The sequence below is a fragment of the Nuphar pumila genome, chromosome 5, assembly GCF_984573655.1.
Source record: "Nuphar pumila chromosome 5, dmNupPumi1.hap1.1, whole genome shotgun sequence".
NCBI classification, from domain to species: Eukaryota; Viridiplantae; Streptophyta; class Magnoliopsida; order Nymphaeales; family Nymphaeaceae; genus Nuphar; species Nuphar pumila.
The window spans coordinates 9,965,076-9,992,950 of record NC_143253.1 but is presented as its reverse complement, the minus strand read 5'-3'; the positions used below and the strand labels follow the sequence as shown (position 1 = coordinate 9,992,950).

Genomic DNA, 27,875 nt, shown 5'->3' with positions numbered 1-27,875 from the left:
ATGGATGGATAGTGGAGACCTTAGTACGAAACCGAGCCCCTAGCTGTCTCGTATTTGACCGAGTCTGCAGTCTGTACCGGGGAAACACCAAATCGCAGCTCTACCGACTCGGATATTTTTTCTTGGTTTTGCCGGTAGGAGAAGAGAAATCCGTTCTCTGTCTATCTCTCTCGCTCTCGCTGTGATTTGCCTTCTTCCTTTTTTTTTTTCGACAGAGAAAGCTGGGGTTAGGCAACCCCTACCAGTTATACAACCATACCATTTGGGGTTCGAACTTGCTCTGCGGTATCATCCGCCCCTCTTTTTGGGTAACAATCTTATACTGGAATTTGTTGCAGTGTAATTTAGGGTTTTGGTGAGAATGGGAGGTCTGCGAAGCGAGAGGGAAAGGGCATCTGATCGTCTCGATGCTAGGGTTTCAGATAGGAACCGTTACCCTAGAGCCGAAGAGGAGGAATTCGATGGAGGGAGGCACCGCCCGGAGGAAGCCAATGGGGACATCGGTAGAGCGAATTCTCGGTGAGAATCTCGTAGGGATAGCAAGAGGGGGTGATTACGGCAACGCTAGCAACGGCGGCGGTTGTGGTTATGAGGGAACCCGCGGAAGGAAAACGGATGGGGAAAGAGGCCGTGAAATTGCCGACGATGGAGGAAGTCGGAGGTCGGAGGTGTTCAGGGAAAAGTATGATGCGATCGAGAGAAGAAGGCGCCATGACGATGATTCTAGTGAAGATGAGGGTATAGAAGAATCGAGACCGTGGAAACATAGAGAAGGAGAGAAAAGGTCGGACGAGAGGCGTGATAATTCTAATGGTGGTGATGGTCGAGATGTAGAAAGCTTTAGAAGAAGAGACCATCGTGGCAACTCAAGTGAGGACGAGGCCAGGGAAAAGGGTTCGGATAGAAGGCGCAGTAATCGCGACGATCGCGGTAGAAGAGGCGGCCATGAAAACTCTGAGGAAGAAGATAGACAGACATCAAGATCCAAGGGTCGAAGAGAAAGAGAGAGAATATCAAGCGTAAGGCGGGATGGTGGTGACGATCTTGATGACGAAAATGATAGAAGAATACACCGTTATGAAAACTCTGAGGATGTGGATAGAGAAACATCGCGACGGAGGGATCGGAGAGAAAGGGAGGAAGGATCGGATGGAAGGCGGGACGCACGCGATGACGATGTTCGGCAATTTGATAGGGAAAGGAAAGATGGGTATGACAGGAACAGAGCTAGGGATGGACAAACTCGAAGTCGAAACGAAGAGAAGAACAGAGGAGGGGATGGTAAACTGGATGGGAGGAGAGATGCTGATCAGAGAAAGAAGTTGAGCAGCGTCCAGCCTCAAAGTAATGATAAGATAGATAACTAATCCTACTGAGATGAATTTGGGAAGAAGCGGTGGTATCTATATACCACCATTCGAGCTTGCTCAGATGATGAGAAATGCGGAGGATAAGAGCAGCGAAGAGTATCAGAGATTGACATGGGATGCACTTCGCAAGAGCATAAATGGTCTCGTAAACAAAGTCAATGCTTCTAACATAAAGAACATCATCCCAGAATTGATTGGCGAGAATCTGATCTGCGGAAGAGGCCTTTTCTGCAGGTCGTGCTTGAAATCTCAAATGGCATCTCCTGGATTTACTGACGTATTTGCTGCTTTGGTTGCTGTTGTCAACACAAAATTTCCCGAAGTGGGTAAACTTCTGCTGAAGACAATCATTCTGCGTCTTAAGAGGGCATACAAGCGGAATGATAAGGTCAGGCATCACATAATCCCTTTTGAGTCGGAGCACATGCTTAATCCCTTCTTGTTTTTCTTTCTGTTTTAATGCATCCACTATTGCTTGCTGCTATTAAATTCATCGCTCATCTTGTAAATCAACAAGTTGCTCATGAAATTATTGCTTTGGAGTTGCTCACTGTGCTCTTGGAGAATCCAACTGATGACAGTGTAGAGGTTTGTTGCTGTTGCATGCTTCTTATTTCAGTACTTGTGTGACTTTTTTTTGTACGTATTGAGTCTAGTGACTGATACTTCATTGTCCTTTTTCCTTCTTTCAGGTGGCAGTTGGATTTGTCAAAGAATGCGGATCTTTGCTGCAAGACCTTTAGCTTCAAGGTCTTCATGGTTAGCTTGCTTTTTTGTATTATTTTTCTCTGTTAATTATTTAGTTTTTAAGCAATTTAGTGGATGTAAAAGCTAATCTTTAAATTTGGGATAGGCTTAAGAAAATCATCTTCAGCCACTATATTTGGTGTATTAAGTTCTTCATCACCCTCCTCCTCCCAAACAGCCCAAACAAGACGAATTGCTCAGTCAATGAAAAACCATTATTCATGATTCAGTAACCCTCTCCAAAAAAGAGTTCCACGATGGACCTGTATGTTCGCTGTAATTTTGAAAATGACTACATAAATGTCCTTCAAAAAAACCCGTTACAGTAAGATCTGCATCCCTGTTAGGTCCTTGAATATTTTCAGATCCCTACATGAGAATCGAATATGGGCTCCAGATTTTACGAACAAAGTATGACTGTTTCCATGAGGAAAAGACCAAATAAAAAGAAAAGAATGGAGCATTCTTTTTTTTTCTCGTCTTTCATAATCTTTTGTACCTGATCCCGGATTTTGATTATCTTGACCATGACAAGTTTTTGAAGATTGATACTGAGAGTTTGAAAAGCATAGGAGATTTTCATTTTTTCCTTTTGTTCTGCTACAAAAAAAGCATAGGTGATAAGAAAGGATATGAATGCTTTGAACCTCACCGAGGACATGGCATTAGATAGAAATGAATGGAGGAGAAGGATTCATGTGGAAGACCCATAATGATTTTCTTTGTTGGTTCATATCGCCGACCCCAATTGTTTTGGGATGAAGGCATAGTTGTTGTTGTTGTTAATACCATGGCAATTTTAAATTATTGCATCTTTCATTCTAAATAAAATTTTACTTGTTTAGTCTTTAAATCCTGCTTTGTTAGTTGTTATACATAAATGTGTGCATATGTACATATATACTGTTGATATGTACATTCTTTTTACCTTTTTTCTTTTGGAGTCCAAAAGCAAAAAAAAATTTACATGCATACGTATGTATGTATATGTAAGTGCACAACACATACATACTTACATACACACACATATATAAATATATATAAGTAAAAATCACTTTACTCCAAAGAAACAAAGTGCCGTAGAAAAATATAAACAAAAAAACGTTATTATATTTTTTTTTTAAAAATAAATTCATAAATGATAATGCCACTCAATTACAGAAGTTCCAAAGAGAACTAACGGCTTCCACATTCCTTTTTATCTATTATGGCAATGTTTGATTCCACCGTTAGAGACCCAGATCCAAATTAGTCCATCATTGCCATGCCTACTTGTATCACTCTCAATTTCTCATGAAAACAGTGTCAATATTTTATCTGCTTCATTTGGGGGATGATTGAAGGCAATTGGAATGGTGAATGGTTGATGGTGATCCAAGTATGTTCCTCGTTTTTTCTGCCTACAAGAATGCTGGAGTTTCTCCCACAATTCACAATCAATGACTAAGGGTGTGTTGGGTTGGGATTCAGGTGAATTCTCAGGAAAGAGAATTCACATTTCCTAATGCCCCTCTGCCACGTCAGATTTTCATGTTTGGATCCAATTTTGGTTTTGAGAAAAGGAATTCTAAGGCACATAAATTTCCTGTTTAGAGAGTTCCCACCTCCCTGGGTGGGAACTCTAATTCCTGCAGTCACGTGCGATGTCAAGGAATCTTCGGTCTTGTGTTTCATCCCTTGAGCGGGAATCTCTCTCTCTCTCTCTCTCTCTCTCTCTCTCTCTCCTTTCTTTTTCTTCTTCTTCTGTTTCTTTCCAAGTTGGCCATCACCTCTCTCCTCTCTTTGTTTAAGCCACAGAGGCTTCCGATCAACTCTCTCTCTCTCCTTGGGTTTTGCAACTTTTTCAGGTGTACATAAAGCAGATTTGCATGAAGACATGTGTCATGACATCTTTTTGGATCCAAGTTTGGTCCAATATAAACAGTCCATTAAATGCAGATTATAACTGATCCAATTAAAGTTTCATTTTGAGTCAATAATGCAATTTCTTGGGTCTAGTATATTTGTCGTGTGGCACCAAATTCAATCAAACGACATGCAAATCCTTTTTGGACTTAAATTGAGACCCAGATCCAAATTTAAATCCAATTTATATATAAATACTTTGAACCATATCTGGATCCATGATATGCATATCTGATTAAAGATCCATATCCAAGTCATAAAATGTGACTTCTTGGGTTTATATTTGTCAGGACTCACCATATTCAAACTTCAAAAAGTATTGTTTAGCTAAAACTCGGATCCAATTTTGAATTTAAATTCAATCTGATCTAAACACTCCAGATCACATCCCATTGGATTTGGATCCATTACTTTTGATTCAATTAAAGACCACATAAGATGTCCATATAAAATTGACAAACGTTGTATTTAAAATTGAAGAACAAGGATTATCACACACTTTTATAGCTAAACAATAACATGAGAATTCCCAAGGGAAATCATTGAGCTCATCTTAGTTATCCAAACAAGGGAAATTTTGAGATTGCGAATTGTCATTTCTTTGGATTGAGAATTCATCTTTCCATGAGAATTCTCCTCCAGAGTATCCAAATGTACCCTAATAGTTTTTTTTCTACTTCACCTTCTTTCCAAGACACAGCCAGTTAGAAAATGTTATCATCTACCATGTTCTTCAATTAATGCAAGAGTTTGCCACCATTAGAACAAATCATTGTAGTTGTCCCTAAGCTCAATTAATTTGTGTTTAATTCTTCCTACTTATAATATGTGTTGGTGATTATTCCAAGTGCACCTGAATATTCAATTTGAAAGATTTTTGAAGCGTGTAACCTGTTTTTATTCTTGAAGTGATGGGATGTGCCACTGTCATGCTCTTGAAGGTACCTAAATCGCCATGGCATCATGTTTTATGTAGGTATGCTCTAAATATAACGGTAGAGAAATTTTCCTGCATATCATACATGAATGAACCTTGAAAGACGAGGAAAAGAAAAGTTATGCCTCTTCACCTTCCACCGTGGATCAGATCGCTTAACAGGCCCACCCCTCTGTGAGGTAAAACCCTAGATGACGACACGACCACTCTGACTTACATGCCCCCATCCGAGCAACTGCAAATGGCATTTTTTCACAAGAAAAAATATATTTTTTGGCCATGTAAAAAATCTCAATTTTTCACAAGAAAAAAGATGTTATTTTACTTATCTAAAAATAGGGACATAGAAAGAGAAGAAAAAGAAGAAGAGGAGGCGAAGGAAGGGGAGAGAGAAGAAGAGGTAGGGGAAGGGGAGAGACAAAGACAGAGAGATAGAGAGAAGAAGAGGCGGAGGAGGAAGGTGGAGAGAGAAAGAAAGAGAGACAGAGAGAGAAGAAGATGAAGAGGCGAAGAAAGGGGGAGAGAAGAAGAAGAGGCAAAGGAAGGGGGAGAGAAAAAGAGAGACAGAGGGAGAGATGACTCATAGGAGAAGAAGAAGAAGTTGGAGATGATGCAACTGCCGCCGTCCATCGGCTTCGATCGACGGTGGTGGGTTGTTTCTCTCTCTTCCCCCCTTCTCCCTACCCTGTCTTCCCCCAACGCTCCGGTCGACGGTCTCTCTCTCTCTCACAGACGCTTTGGTTCTCTCTCCCTCTCTCCCTTCCCGCCAAGCCCTAGCTGCAGCCACGTTTGTACGGGTTACACGTGTCAGTATGACAAATTTTTTTTTTTTGCTTTTTTATGATTAGAAATCGCGCTCTTCGTTGGGAAAAAGTTACCCAAAAAGAGTGGGCCCGCTAGTTTTACCTGTTGATTTTGTGCACTTCTGAATTTTTTTTTTTTTTTTTTAAAGCGGGTTAGGCGGACCCCACCAGTTATTATTCAATCGTACCCATGGGGTTTGAACCTGCAACGTCCCCACCACAAGGAGACGTGACAGCTCCTACAAACCACGGGGAATCCCCGTTGGTAGGAGCTGTGAGTGAAACTGTGAAACACAAACATGCCAGCATGAAAGCGTTGTGCCGCGTAGTTGCTACATTGTTCATATTTCACCGAAGTCAGCCCCTTGGCATATAATAATCCTTTTTTTATAGGCAAGCTGGGGTTAGACCGTATATATATATATATGTTGGATTGGTGAAAGTGAGCTCTAGTTTTGTGAAATTCCATGTTCAGGCGAAAACAATTAAATAAAAGCCTCAAGTCAACATCTACCTTTGAAAGTTGAAATTACTCATTCTTTCTCGTAAAAGAGAAAAAATAAACAGTTTGAGCTCTTTTTTGGCAGTTTCGAGGAAAATATAAGTTCGTATTTGAAATTTCATAAGTGTGAGGCCTATTTTTTACAATTAAGAGCAAACAGCTGGCCCCTACATAAATAAAAATCATGTATAATAAAGAAAAATTTACAAATACCCACCTAACTTTTGACCAAATTACAATTGCCCACCTAACTTTTCATTGTTGCAAACAGGCGCCTGGGTTAGAAAAATAATAAAACAATCACCTCTCTCAACTTAGGTGGGTCTAGCATGGTCCAACCCTAGTTTCTATAAATAAAATTACTTAATTCCCTCATCTCTTTGCTTCACCATTAACCATTTTTTTTATAACTCGAAAAAACTGCGCCCAACAGGAAGACCTGATCGTGCTGGCTCAGCCTGCCATTACTTACAGTCTTCATGCTGGCAGCGTAAAACTCTAAAGCTAGAACCCCTGCCCTCAAAGCCTATGCTATGCATTGGCTTGCGCAGAGGAATGGCGCTCGTGAGAATACCTTGACTGCCCATCTAGCAGCCAAGGCTCCACCCCACTAGGTCAACCCCCCTTGAGGCCATTAACCATCTTTTACATATCAAAACTTAGGGTCTCTTTCAATAATTAGACTAATTGTGACAGTTTACTTTCTGTCAACACTTTGTTTATGAATCCACCCACATGATCCGAACTGGGGAAGATGAAAGATGTTGACAGATTATTTACGTACCCAACATTCAAACTTGTGTTGCAACAACTACAATTTTGTTGCAGTTGAGCGAGAGACGAAGAAAGAAAAAAAAACAACAGCAGTGGCAACCTTGCCAATCAGATATTATCTGGGTAAAGGATCCAATGTGACCATACGGTCTCACATTGTAATCCAAGGAGCCACACACAATGGTGGGTTGGGCTCATAAATTACAGAACATGTAAGTTAAAATTCCATTATAATGTATTGAATAGGATTAAAATCCTCATTAATGGTTGAAAAAATGACCATTCAGGGGAGGACTATAAATCCTCAGCCCCTGCGTACTGCAGGAATGACCGAGCAAGAACCACCCCCTGACGCAGGGCTGTTTTTCAGTAATTTTCTCCTCTACCATTCTTCTCTCCTCCGTCTCTTGTTATCCTCCTACACTGCACACACCACGGTCTCAAAATTCCAACAGATATTGCATCCAATTTTGTTGGTGGACAGGTCTAACTTCTATTGGCATCAATGGACATGGAACAATAAGAGATGGCTCTAGTTTTTTGCTCAAAGCATCCTCGGGTCATCTCCCTAGGCATCGGTTCTGGCTAAACCCTCTGATCCTCTTGCAAAACCTCATCATCATCACAACTCCCATCCAATGAGAATGCCCCCACTCCTTGCTCCTCCGATAAATCACTACCCTAAACCCTAATCTCCCATGTAAGAAGACCCTAAGTTTTACAACATTGGTTAATGTCTAGAGGGGGGGTATTAAAGTAAATCATTTCAACTAACCATGGTTTAACTATGTAAAACTCACATGGGTTGAGAGGGGCAGTTGTTTGATCAATATGTTTTTAACCTAAGCGCTCATTGGTAAAATGTGAAAAGTTAGGCGTGTATTTGTATTTAGGTCAAAAGTTAGGCGGGTATGTAAAAGTTCTAAATTTATAAATATATATTATACAATTATTATTTGTTATCTATGTATTTATCACCATAACTTACTGTGGTATACAATTGATTTACATAATTCTAAGTGAAAAAAAAAACATTATCCAGTGTTTAACATATTTTTTTAATTATTTTCATGTGTTGAAGTCCTTTTTCTATGACAAGGAATCCTTGCTGAAGCGGGGGAAACCCTGAGTGGGCCCCACAACTACCCTGGCTTACGTGGCCCATCTCTAAAATCTAAATGCACACCCATGCACTAGTGAGATTTGATTTTGTGCCTTCATCTCAACACCCTCACAACCACTCCACTGGCCACACGGGCAACCCCCACAAACGGTTTTCACTAGTTAAAGTTTACTCCAACAAATTGTTTTTATAACATTTTTAAACTACCTTCATCTTCATCAATTGTGATCCATTGATTTTTTTACTGTGTCAGAAAAAAAATCCTGTGGTGTACTAGACATGTAACATAATAAATAAACTATGCAAAATACATTTGTATGGTTAGATCTCACATTTAGTGGCTAGATGTCTACCAACAAGAGTGTGGACCATCATATATATATTTTTTTATATATACTCTATATGTGATTTCGATTAGTTGAAATTGGTGATTGAATCATGTTATTCTAATCTGTCTGTAAGATTTTGCAGAGGTGGCTTAGGCTCCTAGTTGCCATAAACATGTACGGGTACATGACATGACAGCATATTGATACGTTACTAAAAATATCAAAAGTCTTTAATAAACATTCATACGATTTCTAAAAGAACTGGCATGAATTTCTAAAAAGTTGATACAAAATATATATTTTCATAAGATACCTACAAATTAAAACAGTTAAACATAATACGTAAAGCAATCAATTATTCTATAATATTCTTTTATAAAAAATCAAAATAAAAAATTTTGTTGTTTGTAGGCAGAAATGCTAAAAGAAATGAAGTTAATACTTATTTATAATGCAATATAAATTTGTTCCTACGTAAGTTGGTATGTGTTTCTCAAGTAATTGAGATAAGTTTTTTTCAACACTTGATACTTATTTTCATAGTCTTGGAGAGGAGTTTTATACCGGTATTTGGTACTGGTACACCTGATAAGCAATGGGCTAAGGTGTAATGAGTACCAATGCAACCATTCTTAGGCTAACGAAAAAATGTTCCCAATCTCGAGACAACCTCCCCAAGCTCACTTAGCCTAGCTTTTAGCTTGGCTCCTTAAAAACACAAGTATATTGTACTTTTAGTATATGTTAAGGCACATCAAATTTATCAGGCTAAAGATAACATCACATTGGGTGTAGAGCACAATATCCCAATTTATCCCATTTAACTATGCATAACTTAAGTGATTTTGGGTCCACCTGCTTATCTAGATAAATGAGACAAATGGGTGCACTGATTAGGAGTGACGTACTTTGGTATTCGTCCATTTAACTTGTTAAAAATGAGTGCATCTAGAGACATCCGCCCGTTTAATCTGATAAATTTGGTGGTGTCCTAAAAAAGGGTCCCCTTATCAAGAGCTCACAGGCAACGGCACTTACTGGAGAGCCAGACCGCCGCCTCCTCTTCCTCTCGCTCTCCCTCCTCTTTCCTTCCTCACGCCCGCAGGTTCATCGTCTACACAAACCCTAAAATCTCTCTCTCTCTAGAATTACAACCATCTATCGCTCTTCTTGCGTCTCCTCCTCGGCGAACTAAGAGCAGAGGAGGAGGAAGAAGGCTGTTACTCTCTTTCTCTCTCTCTACTGGTGTGTTCCCGACTTCCGCGACCAGAAAAAGGCGAAGGAGGGAAGGAAGAAGGAAATTGGGGGAGTTCTTGTGGCATATTGGAATCGTTAAATATATAAATTTAGAAAACTGGGAAATGGGGTTTTTGGTTTTGGAATGACCCCTAGATTATACCCAAAATGCGGAAGAACGTTTATCTGTGATTTCGCGATTAATTTGACAGGTTTTCACTTGTGAATGGCATCGGTTTGAATGTTAAGCGGTTGTTTCATGCGCCTAATCGTCCATAAACAAGGGATAAGCGATTAGGAAGCAAAACAGTGCGTTTGATTATCCTGTTTTTTTCCTGGATAAGTGGGTGTGTCAGACACACCCTAATGGTGCTTTTGGATGTTCCGGCCCTTACCCAAAATCTCGTGTGGGTTTGGATATGGCATTTGCTCCGTAATGCTGTGTTCCAATCGGTCTCAATTTTCTGGTTAAGGGGGTGCGTCCAAGTACCCTCTGAAGTGGTGTTTAGATGCAACTGCTTATCCCGATAAATGTGACAAGGTGGAATGCAATTTCTAAGCTTATCCCATTTATCTGGATAAGTGGCTGCCACCAAACACCCCTTAAAGGTCTGAAGTGACATTTCTTTTACTCTTTATGATGCTATTTCACGGCAGTTACAAAGGGTTTTGTTGTTTCGACATTCCCTGTGATGTCCTGAAGGTATTATGGTTTCTTGAAGGTTTTCTTGCTTAATTTCCGTCTTAATTAAAAGGCAAGAGTTTTAAGCCCAGTAATCATCCAAATGTTCCCTTTGCATTTCTATCTGTGAGTTCAATGCAATAGTGTGGCTTATCTGGTTTTCCTGGATAACCGGGTACATCCAGACACAGTCTAAAAGAATCATTAGTTCATAAACTTTTTTCTAGTTCGTGGTTAGCTTTGCGGCCATAGAGGCCAGATGACCTTGTTTTGTGGATATTGCTTTCTAAATTGCTAAAGTTGCTTGTTATGGCCCTTTGTCATCATTGTCAATGCTGATTATGTTAGTAGTCATTGAACATTTCCTCTTTCATGTGACCAAGTACCCTGTGTTTCCTACTGTTCTGATCCTTGACTCAGATCACTGCCTTCCTGTTTTCTCCCTTTTTGTTTGGTTCTTATTGCTCTTGTAATGTCTTCAAAGATGGTTTGTCTGTTTATGCTGTGAGGCCCTGTCACGGTTAATTATTAGAAGACAAAAAAGTTTCCCCTTTAATGGTGTTGTATTGTTTTTAAAATTGCAAATAAGATGCTTATATTACTATGCTATGGATGTGCAGCTGTCATACACATTGGTGGCATTAATTTCTTTAGAAGCCTTCATCTTTCAAGAATATAATGGCAGTAATACCTTATGGAGGTACATGGGTGGTGCAATTGGGAGTCCGACCTCAGTGTAAGGCGAAATGTTCAACTGCGCGTACCATGGCAATTTATGAGAAAAACAAGCTGTGGACATCTCATTGGTGAGCATATTGTTTGTTACTGGAATTAGTGGAATATAGCAAGTTCTTGTATCTTATTTGGTTTCATGATTCATTTTTTTTCTCGTTATCTTCTGTGACTTAGGCATCTTACAACATTAGATCTAAGTTTACTCATAATGTTCTGTCAGTATATTTGGTCAACCTAGTTACACAATCCTTTGTTTGTTGTTTTTCTTTTGAATGTTCATTTATGCCTGAAGCTGGGCTTAAAATGAGCATGTCATGTTACCTGGAAACAAATGGCTCTTGATTAGTCTTTTATTGGTGCCATATTCTATTAGGAGGCTTTGTTTCATCAATGCATACTGATGGTTGAATAAATAGGCATGCGTTCACACTCTCCTGTGCATGGGTGTAGGTGCATCTATTTTCTTGGAAGGTGGTGTTGGTTCTGGTTCCCATGGATGTCCATATGGGCACATGGTGTAACTCGGGTATGTCTGGTATAACATGGGTATTGTTCAAAGAATGGATGCAGGGATATGGATTGGTGTGTGCATGTATTGTAGAAGAGAAGAAATAAGTAGGAAATATAAAACATATATGGAAAATGTTAGCTACACACACACATACAAACGTGCATACATGCATCTATACCAAATGATATCTGGTTATGTTGTTAGTTATGTATAGTGAAAATCATAAGTGTGAGCTCCATTTTGCTCCTGCAGATATGTACTGCATGGTTCATTTACTGTTTCTGCAGATACATTTTTGAGTCATTAAGAAATGCATGAGCAATGAGATATTGACACCAAATTTATAGTGCACATACCCACCCCAAAGATTTATCTGATATGCATTTGTGCTGTATGTGTATTTTATAACACTCAGAAGTACGGTGCACAAGCGCCCTGAAGCATCAAATGTAGACATGGATACACTGGGCTATTTTAAACACAAATATACATTGAATATGTATCTTTCAATGTCTATACGATGTCCATTTGAGGGTCATATCATTTGACATCCAATTGTATTACCTATGAGTGTGGTTTTTGGAAAGTAATTTTATCCCGTGGATGCTTTTTGCTGATGTACTGTTAGCAGTCCATGTGATTCCTGGGGAACATGGATGTGTTTTTATCCATTTTCTTGGAAGGTTCTACTTTCTCCTGAAATATACCATTCATTAACTTCTATATCTCCTGCCTATATTACTCAAATGTAGATGTTATAGATTGTTTTAACCACATTTGATTATTATTTTTCTCGTGACTAGATGTTAATTGCATCTGTTTATAACTGTTATTGTAGATTATGTAATTGATGTTTGATGTGGCAGCAAATGTCTGTTTATTTTGTATATATTACTATATAAAATCTACTCCTAATTGTATGGTCTACAGTGCTTTGAGCAGGGAAAAACATTTGGCATCATCATATACCAGCTTGTTTTCCCAAGATTCTCTCTGTGCATTGGTTAGTGCAGGGATACAGAATCTTCATTGCCGTAGGGGAGCACGTTTTGTTGTTAGAGCTGATGCCGTGAGTATCATTGTGTGGAAACATTTTACATAATTTTATGTAGTTCTAGATGTCCTCCCTGTATGTGAATTAGATCTGTTTGTCTTATTTTTCATTTACTTATTGCAATCTAATGTTGCTTTAAATAGGATTATTATGCTGTCCTCGGGGTGTCAAAAAATGCCAGTAAATCTGAGATAAAAAGCGGTAATCTTTTCCGCCGCCCCTTTGTCTTATTCGTTAAGTTTTGAATTTACTGATGTAATTTTAGCATTGTAAATTATACATTTCTGCACTCCATCAAGCCCTTTTTTTGGCTATATATTTGAGACTTGTTTATTGAAGAATAACAGGAGAATAAATGAAGATGAATGCCAATTAGTGATAAAAATTGAGGCAATAGCTAACATATACATGTAGCTATAAATTTTGGCATTAATTCAATATGTACATAATGCTTGTTTGGGGATAAACATGCTACATTACCTAAAAGATATGAATACGTATTAGTAGGACTAAGATTCCCCTAAAACCCCTAAAACTATATGATGAAATACACTCAGTAACATACACTAAACCTCGGATAGATTGAATTCTGATTCCTGTGTACTTTTTTTTTCTTTGTTTTCCTTTTTAGTTGATCTGTTTAGTGTCTAACCCAGGATTTCACAATTGAAAAACTCTGCTTCTAGTTTTCCATGACATCTTTTGTGAATTCTTTTACTTATATTGTTCAACAGTAGTTGGGAAAACGTTCATTTTTTCTTATAGAAATGGTTGGAAACTCTTTTTCAGAATGTACTTGCTGTTGGTGGGCCATTTCATGTTGTCTGATCCTTTTGTCCAAATAAGTCTTGTTACTATTGTTATCATTATCCACTGCTTTATTGCTAAACTTTCTGGCTGTGGCACACTTTGGGGTGAACACTGAATGTGGTAGTTAGATTGATGCCATGCGACTATGGATTTGCTTCTTCCTTATGTTCTTTGTTTTCCCAATCTTTATGAACGGTCCTTGTGCATCTATTTTGTGTACTATTTTGTTTTAGTTAGTAACATTAGTGGATTCTCCTCATTGGGTCATTAGGTTTAATGAAATTTGTTGCTTTGCTTTTCAGCTTATCGTAAACTTGCCAGGAGTTACCATCCAGATGTGAACAAGTGAGTATGCCGTTTCATGATTTAGCTGCATTTTGTTTAATGCTTTATGTGCATTTGATGTCTGTTATTAAGGTTATGATGAGTCCGGTGTTTTTATCAAAAGAACAGTGACCAGTGGTCAATAAACAAACTGGCCAAAGAAGTAAAAAAAATTCCAAAGATAGAGAAAAAATCCATGGCTACCCCAGAATTGTGATTCCCAGTGATGGGAATCCCGAGAAAATATGAAAGATAGAGGAAAATCCATAGTTATCAGAATCGTTTACGGTACATGGGAATCATGATTCTCAGGAAGTACAATCAGAATCTGTCAAGAATTGCGATTCCCAGTGATGGGAATCCCAATTCCCATGACATGGGAATCTCAATTTCTAGTTTTGGGAATCTCAGTTCGCATGATAGGAATTCCTAATCCTTCAGGAATTCCGATTCTCATAACATGGGAATCCCGGTTCCCATGATTGGGAATTTTGATTCTCTCAAGAATCCCAATTTCTATGTTTAGAAGTTGTGATTCCCTTAGCAATCTTGTCTTTTAGAAATCCCAAGTCCTATGCTCATAAGATTTTACATATTACTTCCAAAATGATTCCCCATACCACTTCCTACTCGCTTCTCTTTTCTCGAATCCTCTAAAAATTTGAAATAATAATTTACTATTACGATTCCCGTATTGCTTCCCGAGTCCAGGCATTGATGAGCTTCATGAGTAACTTCCTTAGTTTTGATAGTTCAGGGAGAGCCATTTTCGTTACCGCTAACAAAGCTCCTTATTGACATAAAGTCCTATACCTTACATTATGCCCGCTGTGGTAACTATGAGAAAATCTAAATAACATTTAGATTTTCTTCAAATAAAACTTTCAGAGCCATTAATGATGTTTCAATTGGTTCCAAAACATTGCCTTAGGTATGGGTTCAAATTTGAAGCTTGAAACAACCTCAAGGTGTGCGCAAATTGCACTAAGAAGGGTATGTGTTGGCCTGTCAACGGTTTGGGTACTCTATCCATTAGGGTATACCTGAACCCGCCTAAATAACAAATCGCTGGGTTCGGATTTGGGTTTTGTCGGGTCACGAAAATGAAATCCCAGACTCAGACTCACATAATTTTAAAATTTTATTTTTATTAAAAATACATGTAAGATACTCTGGTCGGGTACCTGACAAAAAAGCCGGGTCAGGTACCTGGCACAAATTATGACCCAAACCCTGCCCACATACTCCTCGGGTTGACCCGAATATTATTCGGGTTAGTGTTTTTCATGCCCATAACTAGGAACTCGGGTTGGGTACTAGATACAAACCCGACCTGTTGACAGCCCTAGGTATATGTTTAGAAGTATTGCCCAAGATTTTCATGGTTATCCATGAGCCTTGAATATTGGTAGCCAACCTCACCAAGACAAAACTAGATTATCTGCATAATATGCAAAGTTGTTTTGACAGCTTTATCTTCTTAAAGCCTTTAGATCTTCTCCTATTTGGGCACGTGTAATTTTTTCACCTTTTTTTATAGACAAGTTGGGGGGATAACCCCCATGGGGTTCGAACCTGAGACCTCATGTTAAGAGCACCTGAATGTAGAAACTCTATTAGGATCACAATAGAGAAAAAGTGATTGATTTTTATTACTTTTTGCCTAATAAATGTTATATCTATTAGAATATGGATCAGATATGGATCCAGTAGGAAATCCATATGGATCCAGTAGGAAATCCATATGGATCGTGTATACTCTAATGTAATTTGTTTTACTAACACAGGACAATTTTGTCCATGTAAAAATACTCTAACCCTATTTATCTTAATGAAGTATTAGTGCAGCTGTACAGAAAAGTAAAAGGCTGCCGATTTCACCAAAGAAGTCTCTCTCTCTCTCTCTTCTCTTCTCTTCTCTTCTCGGTTTCTACATCAAAACACGCCAGTTTTGACATGGTATCAGAGCAGCGACAGTACTGGGAGTAAAACGAGTTTCATCAGAGACGTGAAAAGCTGCATCCTCATTCTCGTCAGGTCACACTTCATTTCCAAAAAGGTGAGTTCTCCTCCTCGACAGGTCATGATCTGTTTCTCCTTTTCCTTTAGGTTTCTCTCCTCGTTATTCCTGTTTTCCTCTCGTTATTTCTGGAAAAGCTGATTCCACGTATTCTTTCACGTGAATTTAGCCTGGTCTCTCTCCTCACGTGAATTTGATCTGGACTGATCATTCACCCCAGCCGAGTTCTTCTATTTACGAGTTTCCCCTGTTTCATGTGTCCTCTCACGTAAATCTGGTCTGTTCTGGACTGGTCACCCCAGTCGAGTTCCTCTGTTTTGAGTTTGTTTTTTTGTCTAGACTGGTCAATCCAGCCAAGCTCTCCCCTTTCTTTTGTGTGTGTTGTCCTTGTTTCACGGTCTGGTTACACTTTTTTTTTTAACACACCCCTACAACTCCATTCAAGGCTCGTTATTCCATTCACAGATCTGAATATACTCAGATCTGCTCATGGTTCCTTATTTGTCTCACAAATACTGGGACAATACCCAGATCAACTGTCCAATACCCTGTTGTGACATTCTTTAAAATCCTGTCGTGACCTTCTCTGGTTCTTTTATCATAAAGCCGATTTCTGAGTCTTTTATGATATCAGTCTCATTTCAGCCAACCTTGATCTTTCTGTCATAAAGTCTATCTCTGCCATAAATTTCTGCAAATGGATAGTTCAACAAACTCTGTTCTTTCTTCCAATTTCTTGGGGCAACTAGTTTCCGAAAAGTTAAACACAAACAACTACCTGACCTGAAAAAGGCAGATTACTCTCTTCATTCGAAGTCAAGACCTTTCAGGTCACTTGGATGGCTCCATTCCAACGCCTTTAGAATCTATCACACAACCAGCCAAAGAGGACGGAGGATTGCCAAACATCATTCGCAACCCTGCATTTGTTGCTTGGATGAAGCGAGATCAAGCTCTCGTTGCGTACATCACTTCCACATTGTCGCAAAAAGTATTAGTTTCTATTCCTGATGATTGCACAACTAAAGTATTGTGGGAGACTCTAGCTCAGACCTACTCTCAGATATCAGAGGCTAAGGTGTTATTTCTCAAACGTGAATTCCAACTTTTGAAAAAGGGGGCAATGACCATTATTTAATTTTTAAATCAAGTCAAAAGTATCACAGATCAATTGGTCATTGTTGGATATCCAGTGTCAGACAAAGAAAAAGTGTAGCAGACATTAAATGCCCTAGGATCAGAGTATCATGTTCTTGTCACTTCTTTATTGTGCTTGCCGACGTTGCCCAACTTCAGGGTGGACGTGGGTTGTTACCTACACCAAATTTCACTGTCAGCCTATGTCACACAGACTCGGCTAAAGGGTTGCCGCACCCGCGTCGACACGCACGGACTCGGGTGCGGACTCGGGTGCGGCTTTGGACTCGGCCCGGACTCGGTCAACTCCGAGTCGGACTCGGTCAACGAGTCCGGGCCGAGTACGACCACATTTTGGACTCGGTCAACTTTGACCGAGTCCAAAATTGTCCAGTTCGAGTTTTAAATTTTGTTTTGGATCCGGGTCGGGTCGGGTCCAAACCCGACCCAGATCCAAATTTTTTTTGGCAGCCGAACCCTAAAAGGGGTTTATCGACAGGGAGAGGGGCTTACCCTCTCGATTTTGCCTCTCCCCCTCAGCCCCTGCAGCTTTCTCCTGCAACCACGCCGGCGATCCGAACTCCGGCGACAGGCAGCCACCGGTTCCCCCTCCGTCAGGTATGTCGACCCTGCTCGTAGCCTCCCTCCCTGCACCCTCTGCTCGCAGAGGAGGGGCTCGTCCCCCCTTCCTGCACCCTCTGCTCGCAGGGGAGGGGCTCGGCCCCTCCCTGCACCCTCTGCTCGCAGGGGAGGGGCTCGACCCCTCCCTGCACCCTCTGCTCGCAGAGGAGGGGCTCGGCCCCCCTCCCTGCACCCTTTGCACGCAGAAGAGGGGCTCGGCCCCCCTCCCTGCACCCTTTGCACGCAGGGGAGGGGCTCGGCCCCCCTCCCTGCACCCTCTGCTCGCAGGGGAGGGGCTCGGCCCCTCCCTGCACCCTCTGCTCGCAGGGGAGGGGCTCGGCCCCCCTCCCTGCACCCTCGGTTCGCAGGGGAGGGGCTCGGCCCCCCTCCCTGCACCCTCTGCTCGCAGGGGAGGGGCTCGGCCCCTCCTTGCACCCTCTGCTCGCAGGGGAGGGGCTCGGCCCCTCCCTGCACCATCTGCTCGCAGAGGAGGGGCTCGGCCCCCCTCCCTGCACCATCTGCTCGCAGGGGAGGGGCTCGGCCCCCCTCCCTGCACCCTCGGCTCGCAGGGGAGGGGCTCGGCCCCTCCCTGCACCCTCTGCTCGCAGGGGAGGGGCTCGGCCCCTCCCTGCACCATCTGCTCGCAGAGGAGGGGCTCGGCCCCCCTCCCTGCACCCTCTGCTCGCAGGGGAGGGGCTCGGCCCCTCCCTGCACCCTCTGCTCGCAGAGGAGGGGCTCGGCCCCCCTCCCTGCACCCTCTGCTCGCAGAAGAGGGGCTCGGCCCCTCCAATATTCCCTGTTTTATTAACTTTATTTTATTTACTTATTTAATTATTTTCTTTTCAGTTTTCACTTTTCAGATATAATGGCGAGTTCTAGCGGTAGTGTCAATACATTTGGTTCAAGTTCTAACCCTGAATTAGATGTTTCTCAACCACTTTGGAGGCTTGTGACAAAAAGGATAAAAGCTAGTAGTGGTGGTGGTGGGAATGTGCAGTTTCATTGTAATCTATGTAAGACTGTTTTCACAGGTTCTTATACGCGTGTGAAAGCACATCTTTTGCATATTCGTGGTCAAGGAATTAGGGCATGTTCTGGGGTTGACAAAGACATGTTAAAGCAATTAAAAAAAGAACAAGAGGAAGCTGAAAAGAAGAAAATTGCAGAGATGAAAAGCGATTCGATTAATTTGTCTTTTCCTACTGCTAGTGATACACAAGAAGAGCTTTTAAAGAAAAGAAAGATGGAAAGCAATAAAACAATACAAGCGTCATTCAAAAACATGGCAAGAGCAGAAATTGATAAAAAGATTGGTCGATTCTTTTACTCAAGCTCAATTCCTTTTAATGTAGCTAGAAGTCCATATTGGAAAGATATGATTACATCTTTGGCTAATTGCAATTTGAGTGGTTATGTGCCTCCTAGTTCAGAAAAACTAAGAACAGTCCTTCTTGCAGAGGAAAAAAATAGAATTGAAGACTTGCTAGAGACCCAAAAATTTGCATGGAAACGACATGGAGTGTCGATTGTTTCTGATGGGTGGACTGATATACAAAGGCGACCACTGATAAACTTCATTGCTTATTCACTAAATGGGCCAATCTTTTTGAAGACTGTTGATGCATCTGGAAAGTATAAAGATGCTGAATATTTAAAGAGATTATTTGTTGAAGTGATAAAAGAAGTGGGTGAAGAAAGTGTGGTGCAAATCATTACTGACAATGCTCCAGTTTGCAGTCGTGCAGGAATGAATTTGGCAAGTGAAGATACATATTCACATATTTTTTGGACTCCTTGTGCAGCACACAGTTTAAATTTGGCACTTAAGAGTATATGCAATCCATCAAAAGATGATGCACATGCACATGAAATGTGCTTATGGATTGAGGAAATAGAGCATGATGTTCGAAATATTAGAAATTTTGTTGTAAACCATCATCATGCCCTTTCTATATTTAATAGGCATTCTGATCTCAAGTTACTGAAAGTTGCTGAAACTCGTTTTGCTTCTCTAATTGTTATGATAAAAAGAATTAAGCAACTCAAGAATGCATTGATGATGGTGGTGGCTGATCAAGATTGGGATTTTTATCGTACTGAAGATGATGTCAAGGCTCAAGCTATCAAAAAATGCATCTGTGATGATTTTTGGTGGGATAAAATTACATATTTTGTTGAATTTACAGAGCCTATTTGGGAAATGCTGAGAGAAGTTGACAGAGATGTACCCATGCTTCATAGAATTTATGAAATGTGGGACAATATGATTGAAAAAGTTCAAAGTATCATTTTTAAACATGAGAAGAAAGATATTGCACTTGATGATTCAGAATTTTACAATCATGTACATTCAATTTTAGTGAGAAGATGGGATAAAAGCAATACACCTTTGCATTGCATGGCACACTCTCTCAATCCAAAATACTATGCAAAAAAATGGTTGACAGCAGGTGTTGGTCGTGTTTCTCCAAATGAAGATCCTGAGATATCAAGAAATAGAATGATATATTTGGGAAGAGTTTTTAATGATCCTCACATGTTTAAGGTTGTAAATAGTGAGTTTGGCAAGTTTTCTACTGGAATATTTGATTCTTTAGCAGCACTTGTGGCAAGGGACGAGGAAGATCCCCTTAATTGGTGGGCAACATATGGATCAGAGACACCAAATCTGCAACGTCTTGCAATGAAGTTGTTATCCCAACCTGCTACATCATCTTGTTGTGAAAGAAATTGGAGTACATATGCTCAAATTCACAACATTAAAAGAAACAAACTCACTAGTAAAAGAGCAGAGGATTTGGTATATGTTCACTCAAATCTACGATTAATTTCTGGCCGCACCAAAGAAGAGTATAGGTACTTTTTTTTCTTTGTATTCAAAGTTTGTATTTAAATATTTCATATTTGTATTCAAAGTTTTAAGTTAGATACTAATATAGTGATTTTTTGATGCAGTTGTGGACCATCCAAGAATTGGGATGTAAATCCAGAAGATTTTGACTTGGAGGGAGAACATAATTTACATACTCTCAACATGGACTACCTCGATCCTGTTCTTCCTTCTAATTCAGACGATGAGGCAGATTTATGATAAGTTTTGTTGTTTATCACACTCACAAGCTTCTTTATGTGTTATATTTTGGTAAGTTTGTGTTGTTAAGAATTGTTTTTTTTTGCTTTAAAATTTACAATCTTTATGTGTTAATTTATTGTTATATATATAATTATAATATTTAAATCATATATATTTATAATATATATTTTTTAATATATATATATATATATTTTTTAATATATATATATATATATATATATATATATATATATATATATATATATATATATATATAGCCGAGTCCCCGTGTCCAAATTTTTTGGAATTGTGCCGCACCCGTGTCGCACCCGCACCCGCACCCGCACCCGCACCCATGTGACATAGCTGTCAGCTTTTCAAAAATTGTTCCCACATGCTACCAGTGCAACAAACGTGGTCACATTAAAGCCAACTGTTGGTACAACCCCCAAAATCGTAATAGAATACAAAGCAATAGAAATGTTGGCACATCAGGAACTGCAGGTACCTTTCGGGTCAGTGATGATGCTAAGGATCTCCTTTTGTCTGCTATGGCCAACTTGAACCTGAAACAGAGTGATGATGGGATATGGTATGTGGACTCTGGGGCAGCAGCTCATGTCACCTGCAATGCAGGTAAGTTCTCTACTTTGATTTCCCTATTTTGGTAAATCTAATATTGTAACTGGAGATGGGACTCACCACCCTATTTCAAACGTAGGCAATGTTCTTATCCCTTTGTTCGAGTCTTCTTCCATTCCTTTATCTAATGTTGTTCATGCACCAAATATAAAGAAAAACATTATCTCTGTTTCTAAGCTTGTTGATTCTATCAATTCATCTGTGGAATTTACTCCTACTTCTGTCTTTGTCAAGGATCTTCAAACGAAGGAGATGTTCGCTAAAGGAGAGCGACGTGAAAACATGTATGTCTTCAATGAAGATCCAACCTCCAATGTCCTGAAGCCCAAGTTTGATCATGTCTCTAAAAGTGTCCTAAGTTTATCCAAATGTAATAAGCCAGATCTCTGGCATTTTCGTCTTGGTCATTGTAGTCAAGTCTTTATTGAAAAGTTAGTGTCCAATGGTTTTCTTTCAGAGTCTGTTTCACCTCCATTAAAGGATAAAGTGTGTCCTAATTGTCAGATTTGCAAAAGTCATGTACTTCCTTTTCATCAAATAAATAAAAGAGCTTCCATGCCTTTTGAGATAATATGTTCTGATGTTTGGGGCCCAGCCCTTAATCCTTCCTCTTCTGGAAGTAAATATTATGTATCCTTTATTGACAGTTTCTCTCGCTTTACCTGGATATTCTTTATGAAACACAAATCAGAGGTTTTTCTTATTTTTCGTTACTTTCATGCCTACGTTAAAACTCAATTCTCCAAAAATATTCAAATTCTCCAATGTGATGGAGGTGGTGAGTATTCCTCCAAAGAAATTTTAGATTTTCTCCAAGAAAATGGGATACATCGTAGAGTTTCTTGCCCGTACACTCCACAACAAAATGGGATTGTTGAACGTAAACACAGACATATTGTGGAAAGTGCAATGAGTATGATGCATGGTTGTAACTTGCCTATTAGTCTTTGGACAAAAGCTTTTCACACTGCCATTCATGTGATAAATCGTCTTCCTATGCCTATCCTTGAAGATCAGTCTCCCTATTATGTTCTTTTTGGTGTACAACCTGACTACTATGTAACACGGACTCGGCTAAAGGGTTGCCGCACCCGAGTCGACACGCCCCGACACGGGTGCGGACTCGCGTGCGGCTTCGGACTCGGCCCGGACTCGGTCAATGCCGAGTCCGACTCGGTCAACGAGTCGAGGCCGAGTTCGTCGACATTTTGGACTCGGTCAACTTTGACCGAGTCCAAAAATGTCCATTTCGAGTTTTAAATTATGTTTTGGATGCAGGTCGGGTCGGGTCCAAACCCGACCCAGATCCAATTTTTTTTTGGCAGCCGAACCCTAAAAAGGGTTTATCGATAGGGAGAGGGGCTTACCCTCTCGATTTTGCCTCTCCCCCTCAGCCCCTGCAGCTTTCTCCTGCACCCACGCCGGCGATCCAGACTCCGGCGACGGTACCCACAGGCAGCCACCGTCTCCCCCTCCGTCAGGTATGTCGACCCTCCTGCACCCTCTGCTCGTAGCCTCCCTCCTTGCACCCTTTGCTCGCAGAAGAGGGGCTCGCCCCCCCTCCCTGCACCCTCTGCTCGCAGAAGAGGGGCTCGACCCCTCCATTCTTCCCTGTTTTCGCAGGGGAGGGGCTCAGCCCCTCCCTGTGCTTCCCATTCATAGAGGAGGGGCTCGGCCCCCCTCCCTGCACCCTCTGCTCGCAGAAGAGGGGCTCGACCCCTCCATTCTTCCCTGTTTTCGCAGGGGAGGGGCTCGGTCCCTCCCTGTGCTTCCCATTCATAGAGGAGGGGCTCGGCCCCCCACCCTGCACCCTCTGCTCACAGAAGAGGGGCTCGGCCCCTCCATTCTTCCCTGTTTTCGCAGGGGAGGGACTCGGCCCCTCCCTGTGCTTCCCATTCATAGAGGAGGGGCTCGCCCCCCCTCCCTGCACCCTCTGCTCGCAGAAGAGGGGCTCGACCCCTCCATTCTTCCCTGTTTTCGCAGGGGAGGGGCTCGACCCCTCCCTGTGCTTCCCATTCATAGAGGAGGGGCTCGCCCCCCCTCCCTGCACCCTCTGCTCGCAGAAGAGGGGCTCAGCCCCTCCATTCTTCCCTGTTTTCGCAGGGGAGGGGCTCGGCCCCTCCCTGTGCTTCCCATTCATAGAGGAGGGGCTCGACCCCCTCCCTGCACCCTCTGCTCGCAGAAGAGGGGCTCGGCCCCTCCATGCTTCCCTATTTTCGCAGGGGAGGGGCTCGACCCCTCCATGCTTCCTTGTTTTCGCAGGGGAGGCGCTCGGCCCCCCTCCCTGCACCCTCTGCTCGCAGAAGAGGGGCTCGGCCCCTCCATGCTTCCCTGTTTTCGCAGGGGAGGGGCTCGGCCCCTCCCTGTGCTTCCCATTCATAGAGGTAGTGTTTATTAACTTTATTTTATTTACTTATTTTCTTTTCAGTTTTCACTTTTCAGATATAATGGCGAGTTCTAGCGGTAGTGTCAATACATTTGGTTCAAGTTCTAACCCTGAATTAGAAGTTTCTCAACTACTTTGGAGGCTTGTGACAAAAGGGATAAAAGCTAGTAGTGGTGGTGGTGGGAATGTGCAGTTTCATTGTAATCTATGTAAGACTGTTTTCACAGGTTCTTATACGCGTGTGAAAGCACATCTTTTGCATATTCGTGGTCAAGGAATTAGGGCATGTTCTGGGGTTGACAAAGACATGTTAAAGCAATTAAAAAAAGAACAAGAGGAAGCTGAAAAGAAGAAAATTGCAGAGATGAAAAGCGATTCGATTAATTTGTCTTTTCCTACTGCTAGTGATATACAAGAAGAGCTTTTAAAGAAAAGAAATATAGAAAGCAATAAAACAATACAAGCGTCATTCAAAAACATGGCAAGAGCAGAAATTGATAAAAAGATTGGTCGATTCTTTTACTCAAGCTCAATTCCTTTTAATGTAGCTAGAAGTCCATACTGGAAAGATATGATTACATCTTTGGCTAATTGCAATTTGAGTGGTTATGTGCCTCCTAGTTCAGAAAAACTAAGAACAGTCATTCTTGCAGAGGAAAAAAATAGAATTGAAGACTTGCTAGAGACCCAAAAATTTGCATGGAAACGACATGGAGTGTCGATTGTTTCTGATGGGTGGACTGATGTACAAAGGCGACCACTGACAAACTTCATTGCTTACTCACTTAATGGGCCAATCTTTTTGAAGATTGTTGATGCATCTGGAGAGTATAAAGATGCTGAATATTTAAAGAGATTATTTGTTGAAGTGATAAAAGAAGTGGGTGAAGAAAGTGTGGTGCAAATCATTACTGACAATGCTCCAGTTTGCAGTCGTGCAAGAATGAATTTGGCAAGTGAAGATACATATTCACATATTTTTTGGACTCCTTGTGCAGCACACAGTTTAAATTTGGCACTTAAGAGTATATGCAATCCATCAAAAGATGATGCACATGTACATGAAATGTGCTTATGGATTGAGGAAATAGAGCATGATGTTCGAAATATTAGAAATTTTGTTGTAAACCATCATCATGCCCTTTCTATATTTAATAGACATTCTGATCTCAAGTTACTGAAAGTTGCTGAAACTCGTTTTGCTTCTCTCATTGTTATGATAAAAAGAATTAAGCAACTCAAGAATGCATTGATGATGGTGGTGGCTGATCAAGATTGGGATTTTTATCGTACTGAAGATGATGTCAAGGCTCAAGCTATCAAAAAATGCATCTGTGATGATTTTTGGTGGGATAAAATTACATATTTTGTTGAATTTACAGAGCCTATTTGGGAAATGCTGAGAGAAGTTGACAGAGATGTACCCATGCTTCATAGAATTTATGAAATGTGGGACAATATGATTGAAAAAGTTCAAAGTATCATTTTTAAACATGAGAAGAAAGATATTGCACTTGATGATTCAGAATTTTACAATCATGTACATTCAGTTTTAGTGAGAAGATGGGATAAAAGCAATACACCTTTGCATTGCATGTCACACTCTCTTAATCCAAAATACTATGCAAAAAAATGGTTGACAGCAGGTGTTGGTCGTGTTTCTCCAAATGAAGATCCTGAGATATCAAGAAATAGAATGATATATTTGGGAAGAGTTTTTAATGATCCTCACATGTTTAAGGTTGTAAATAGTGAGTTTGGCAAGTTTTCTACTGGAATATTTGATTCTTTAGCAGCACTTGTGGCAAGGGACGAGGAAGATCCCCTTAATTGGTGGGCAACATATGGATCAGAGACACCAAATCTGCAACGTCTTGCAATGAAGTTGTTATCCCAACCTGCTACATCATCTTGTTGTGAAAGAAATTGGAGTACATATGCTCAAATTCACAACATTAAAAGAAACAAACTCACTAGTAAAAGAGCAGAGGATTTGGTATATGTTCACTCAAATCTACGATTAATTTCTGGCCGCACCAAAGAAGAGTATAGGTACTTTTTTTTCTTTGTATTCAAAGTTTGTATTTAAATATTTCATATTTGTATTCAAAGTTTTAAGTTAGATACTAATATAGTGATTTTTTGATTCAGTTGTGGACCATCCAAAAATTGGGATGTAAATCCAGAAGATTTTGACTTGGAGGGAGAACATAATTTACATACTCTCAACATGGACTACCTCGATCCTGTTCTTCCTTCTAATTCAGACGATGAGGCAGATTTATTAAAAGTTTTGTTGTTTATCACACTCACAAGCTTCTTTATGTGTTATATTTTAGTAAGTTTGTGTTGTTAAGAATTACTTTTTTTTTTGCTTTAAAATTTACAATCTTTATGTGTTAATTTATTGTTATATATATAATTTAATAATTATAATATTTAAAAAATATATATATATATATTTATAATATATATTTTTTAATATATATATATATATATATATATAGCCGAGTCCCCGTGTCCAAATTTTTTGGAATTGCGCCGCACCCGCACCCGCACCCGCACCCATGTGACATAGCCTGACTATGATGAGTTACGAGTTTTTGGATGCAAGTGTTATGTACACATTGATAAATCGATGAGAACTAAATTTCAGGACAAAGCCTCTACCTGCCAATTTATAGGTTATGCAGATGAACACAAGGGTTACAGGTGCTATGACCCCGCCAATAAGAAGATCAGAATTTCCAGAAATGTTGTCTTTGATGAAAATAATTTTCTAGAAAATAAAGCAGACCACAATCGTGAACATATTGACGCAGCTGCTAATTGGTATGATCCATGGCTCACTGCTGAACTTATTTCACATATTACAGAACATACCACTTTGGTTCCTGAAAGCGTACATGATGAGACAACTTCAGATAAGGCATCAGAAACAGAATGTCCGAGATACAAAGGAAATGTCTATACTAGGAGACCCAGAGAGCAAATAGATGTACCTATTGGAGAACAAGAGACATTGTTCAGTAATAAAGAGGCACCAAGAAGATCAGGCAGGATAAGGCATCCTATTGAAAAATGGGTGAGTTATGATAACTTCTCTATGGATTTTTAGATCTTTCTATCCCAGATTGAAAAACACGAAGAACCACTTGGGTTTTGTCAAGCTGTTCAATCTAACAAATGGATTGAAGCAATGAATGAAGCGATCGAGGTGCTTCATGAGTGTCAAACATGGGAGATAGTTGGTCGTCCTCCCGATAAAAATGTTGTTGGCTCAAAATGGGTGTATAAGATTAAGTACAAACCAGATGGTAGCATTGAACGATACAAGGCACGTCTTGTTGCCAAAGGTTTTACTCAAGAATACGGTCAAGATTATGATGAGACGTTCAACCCAGTAGTGAAAATGGGAACTATTCGTATGATTCTTGGCCTGGCAATTGAACATGGGTGACCCCTTAGTCAACTTGATGTTAAAAATGCATTCCTTCATGGGGATTTGAAAGAAGAAGTTTACATGGAGCAGCCTCACGGCTATGCAGAGGGAGACCCAAAAGAATATGTATGCAAATTAACCAGAGCATTGTATGGTTTAAAGCAAGCCTCTAGGTCATGGTTTGAGAGCTTCTCTTTAGAGATTCAAAACCACGGTTTCATTCGCTCCCAGCTAGATCATTCTCTATTCATATACGGGGATGAAACCACTATGGTTTTCTTACTCATATATGTTGATGATATAGTGATCACTGGTAATGCTCCAGATCATATTCAACGAGTTAAAACTTTACTAAGCATGCGGTTCAAAATGAAAGACCTTGGAGAACTGAGATATTTTCTTGGTGTAGAGGTGGACAGACAGGATGAAAAAATGTCATTAACTCAACACAAATATACTCTTGATCTTCTGGCCAAAGCAGGAATGACGGATTGCAAACCTGTGCCTACACCCAGTGTTGTCAATCAAAAGCTCAGTATTTGTGATGGTGAGTTATATCCTGATGCAAGCAAGTATCGCAGCTTAGTGGGCATATTACAGTACCTTACTTTTACTAGACCAGACATTGTATATTTTGTAAATCAAGTATCTCAGTTCATGCATGAACCGAAGACTGGTCACATGGATGCTGTCAAACGTATTCTTCGTTATT

The 27,875-nt window shown here is 40.4% G+C and overlaps 3 protein-coding genes across 6 annotated transcripts in view; all 3 read left to right on the top strand.

Moving 5' to 3' along the window:
* Positions 1-313: 313 nt before the first annotated feature.
* LOC149836724 (uncharacterized) lies at positions 314-2,172 on the top strand. Of its 2 annotated transcripts, none has more exons than XM_090007093.1 (2): positions 314-1,958; positions 2,063-2,172. In XM_090007093.1, the coding sequence occupies exon 1, from the start codon at positions 408-410 to the stop codon at positions 1,365-1,367; it is 960 nt and encodes a 319-aa protein (XP_089863219.1). In that variant the 5' UTR covers positions 314-407; the 3' UTR covers positions 1,368-1,958; positions 2,063-2,172. The 2 variants fall into 2 exon arrangements, with proteins under 2 accessions (XP_089863219.1, XP_089863220.1); XM_090007094.1 differs by having other exon boundaries at positions 314-1,758; positions 2,063-2,138.
* On the top strand, positions 1,378-2,113 carry LOC149836725 (pre-mRNA-splicing factor cwc22-like). Its single transcript, XM_090007901.1, has 2 exons — positions 1,378-1,758; positions 2,063-2,113. Exons 1-2 carry the CDS (start codon positions 1,378-1,380, stop codon positions 2,111-2,113), a joined length of 432 nt encoding a protein of 143 aa, XP_089864027.1.
* A 7,282-nt stretch (positions 2,173-9,454) lies between the features above and the next one.
* Positions 9,455-27,875, top strand: part of LOC149836723 (chaperone protein dnaJ A7A, chloroplastic-like) — a 35,350-nt gene continuing 16,929 nt past the window's right edge. Inside the window, exons 1-5 of one of the 3 annotated variants that reach the window (XM_090007092.1) lie at positions 9,455-9,595; positions 11,029-11,214; positions 12,663-12,723; positions 12,852-12,909; positions 13,821-13,863. In XM_090007092.1, coding sequence (XP_089863218.1) covers positions 11,087-11,214; positions 12,663-12,723; positions 12,852-12,909; positions 13,821-13,863 — 290 coding nt within the window. In that variant the 5' untranslated portion in view covers positions 9,455-9,595; positions 11,029-11,086. Of the gene's footprint in view, positions 9,596-9,839; positions 9,939-11,028; positions 11,215-12,584; positions 12,724-12,851; positions 12,910-13,820; positions 13,864-27,875 lie in introns of those variants that run through there. The other 2 variants (XM_090007090.1, XM_090007091.1) reach the window with 2 other exon arrangements.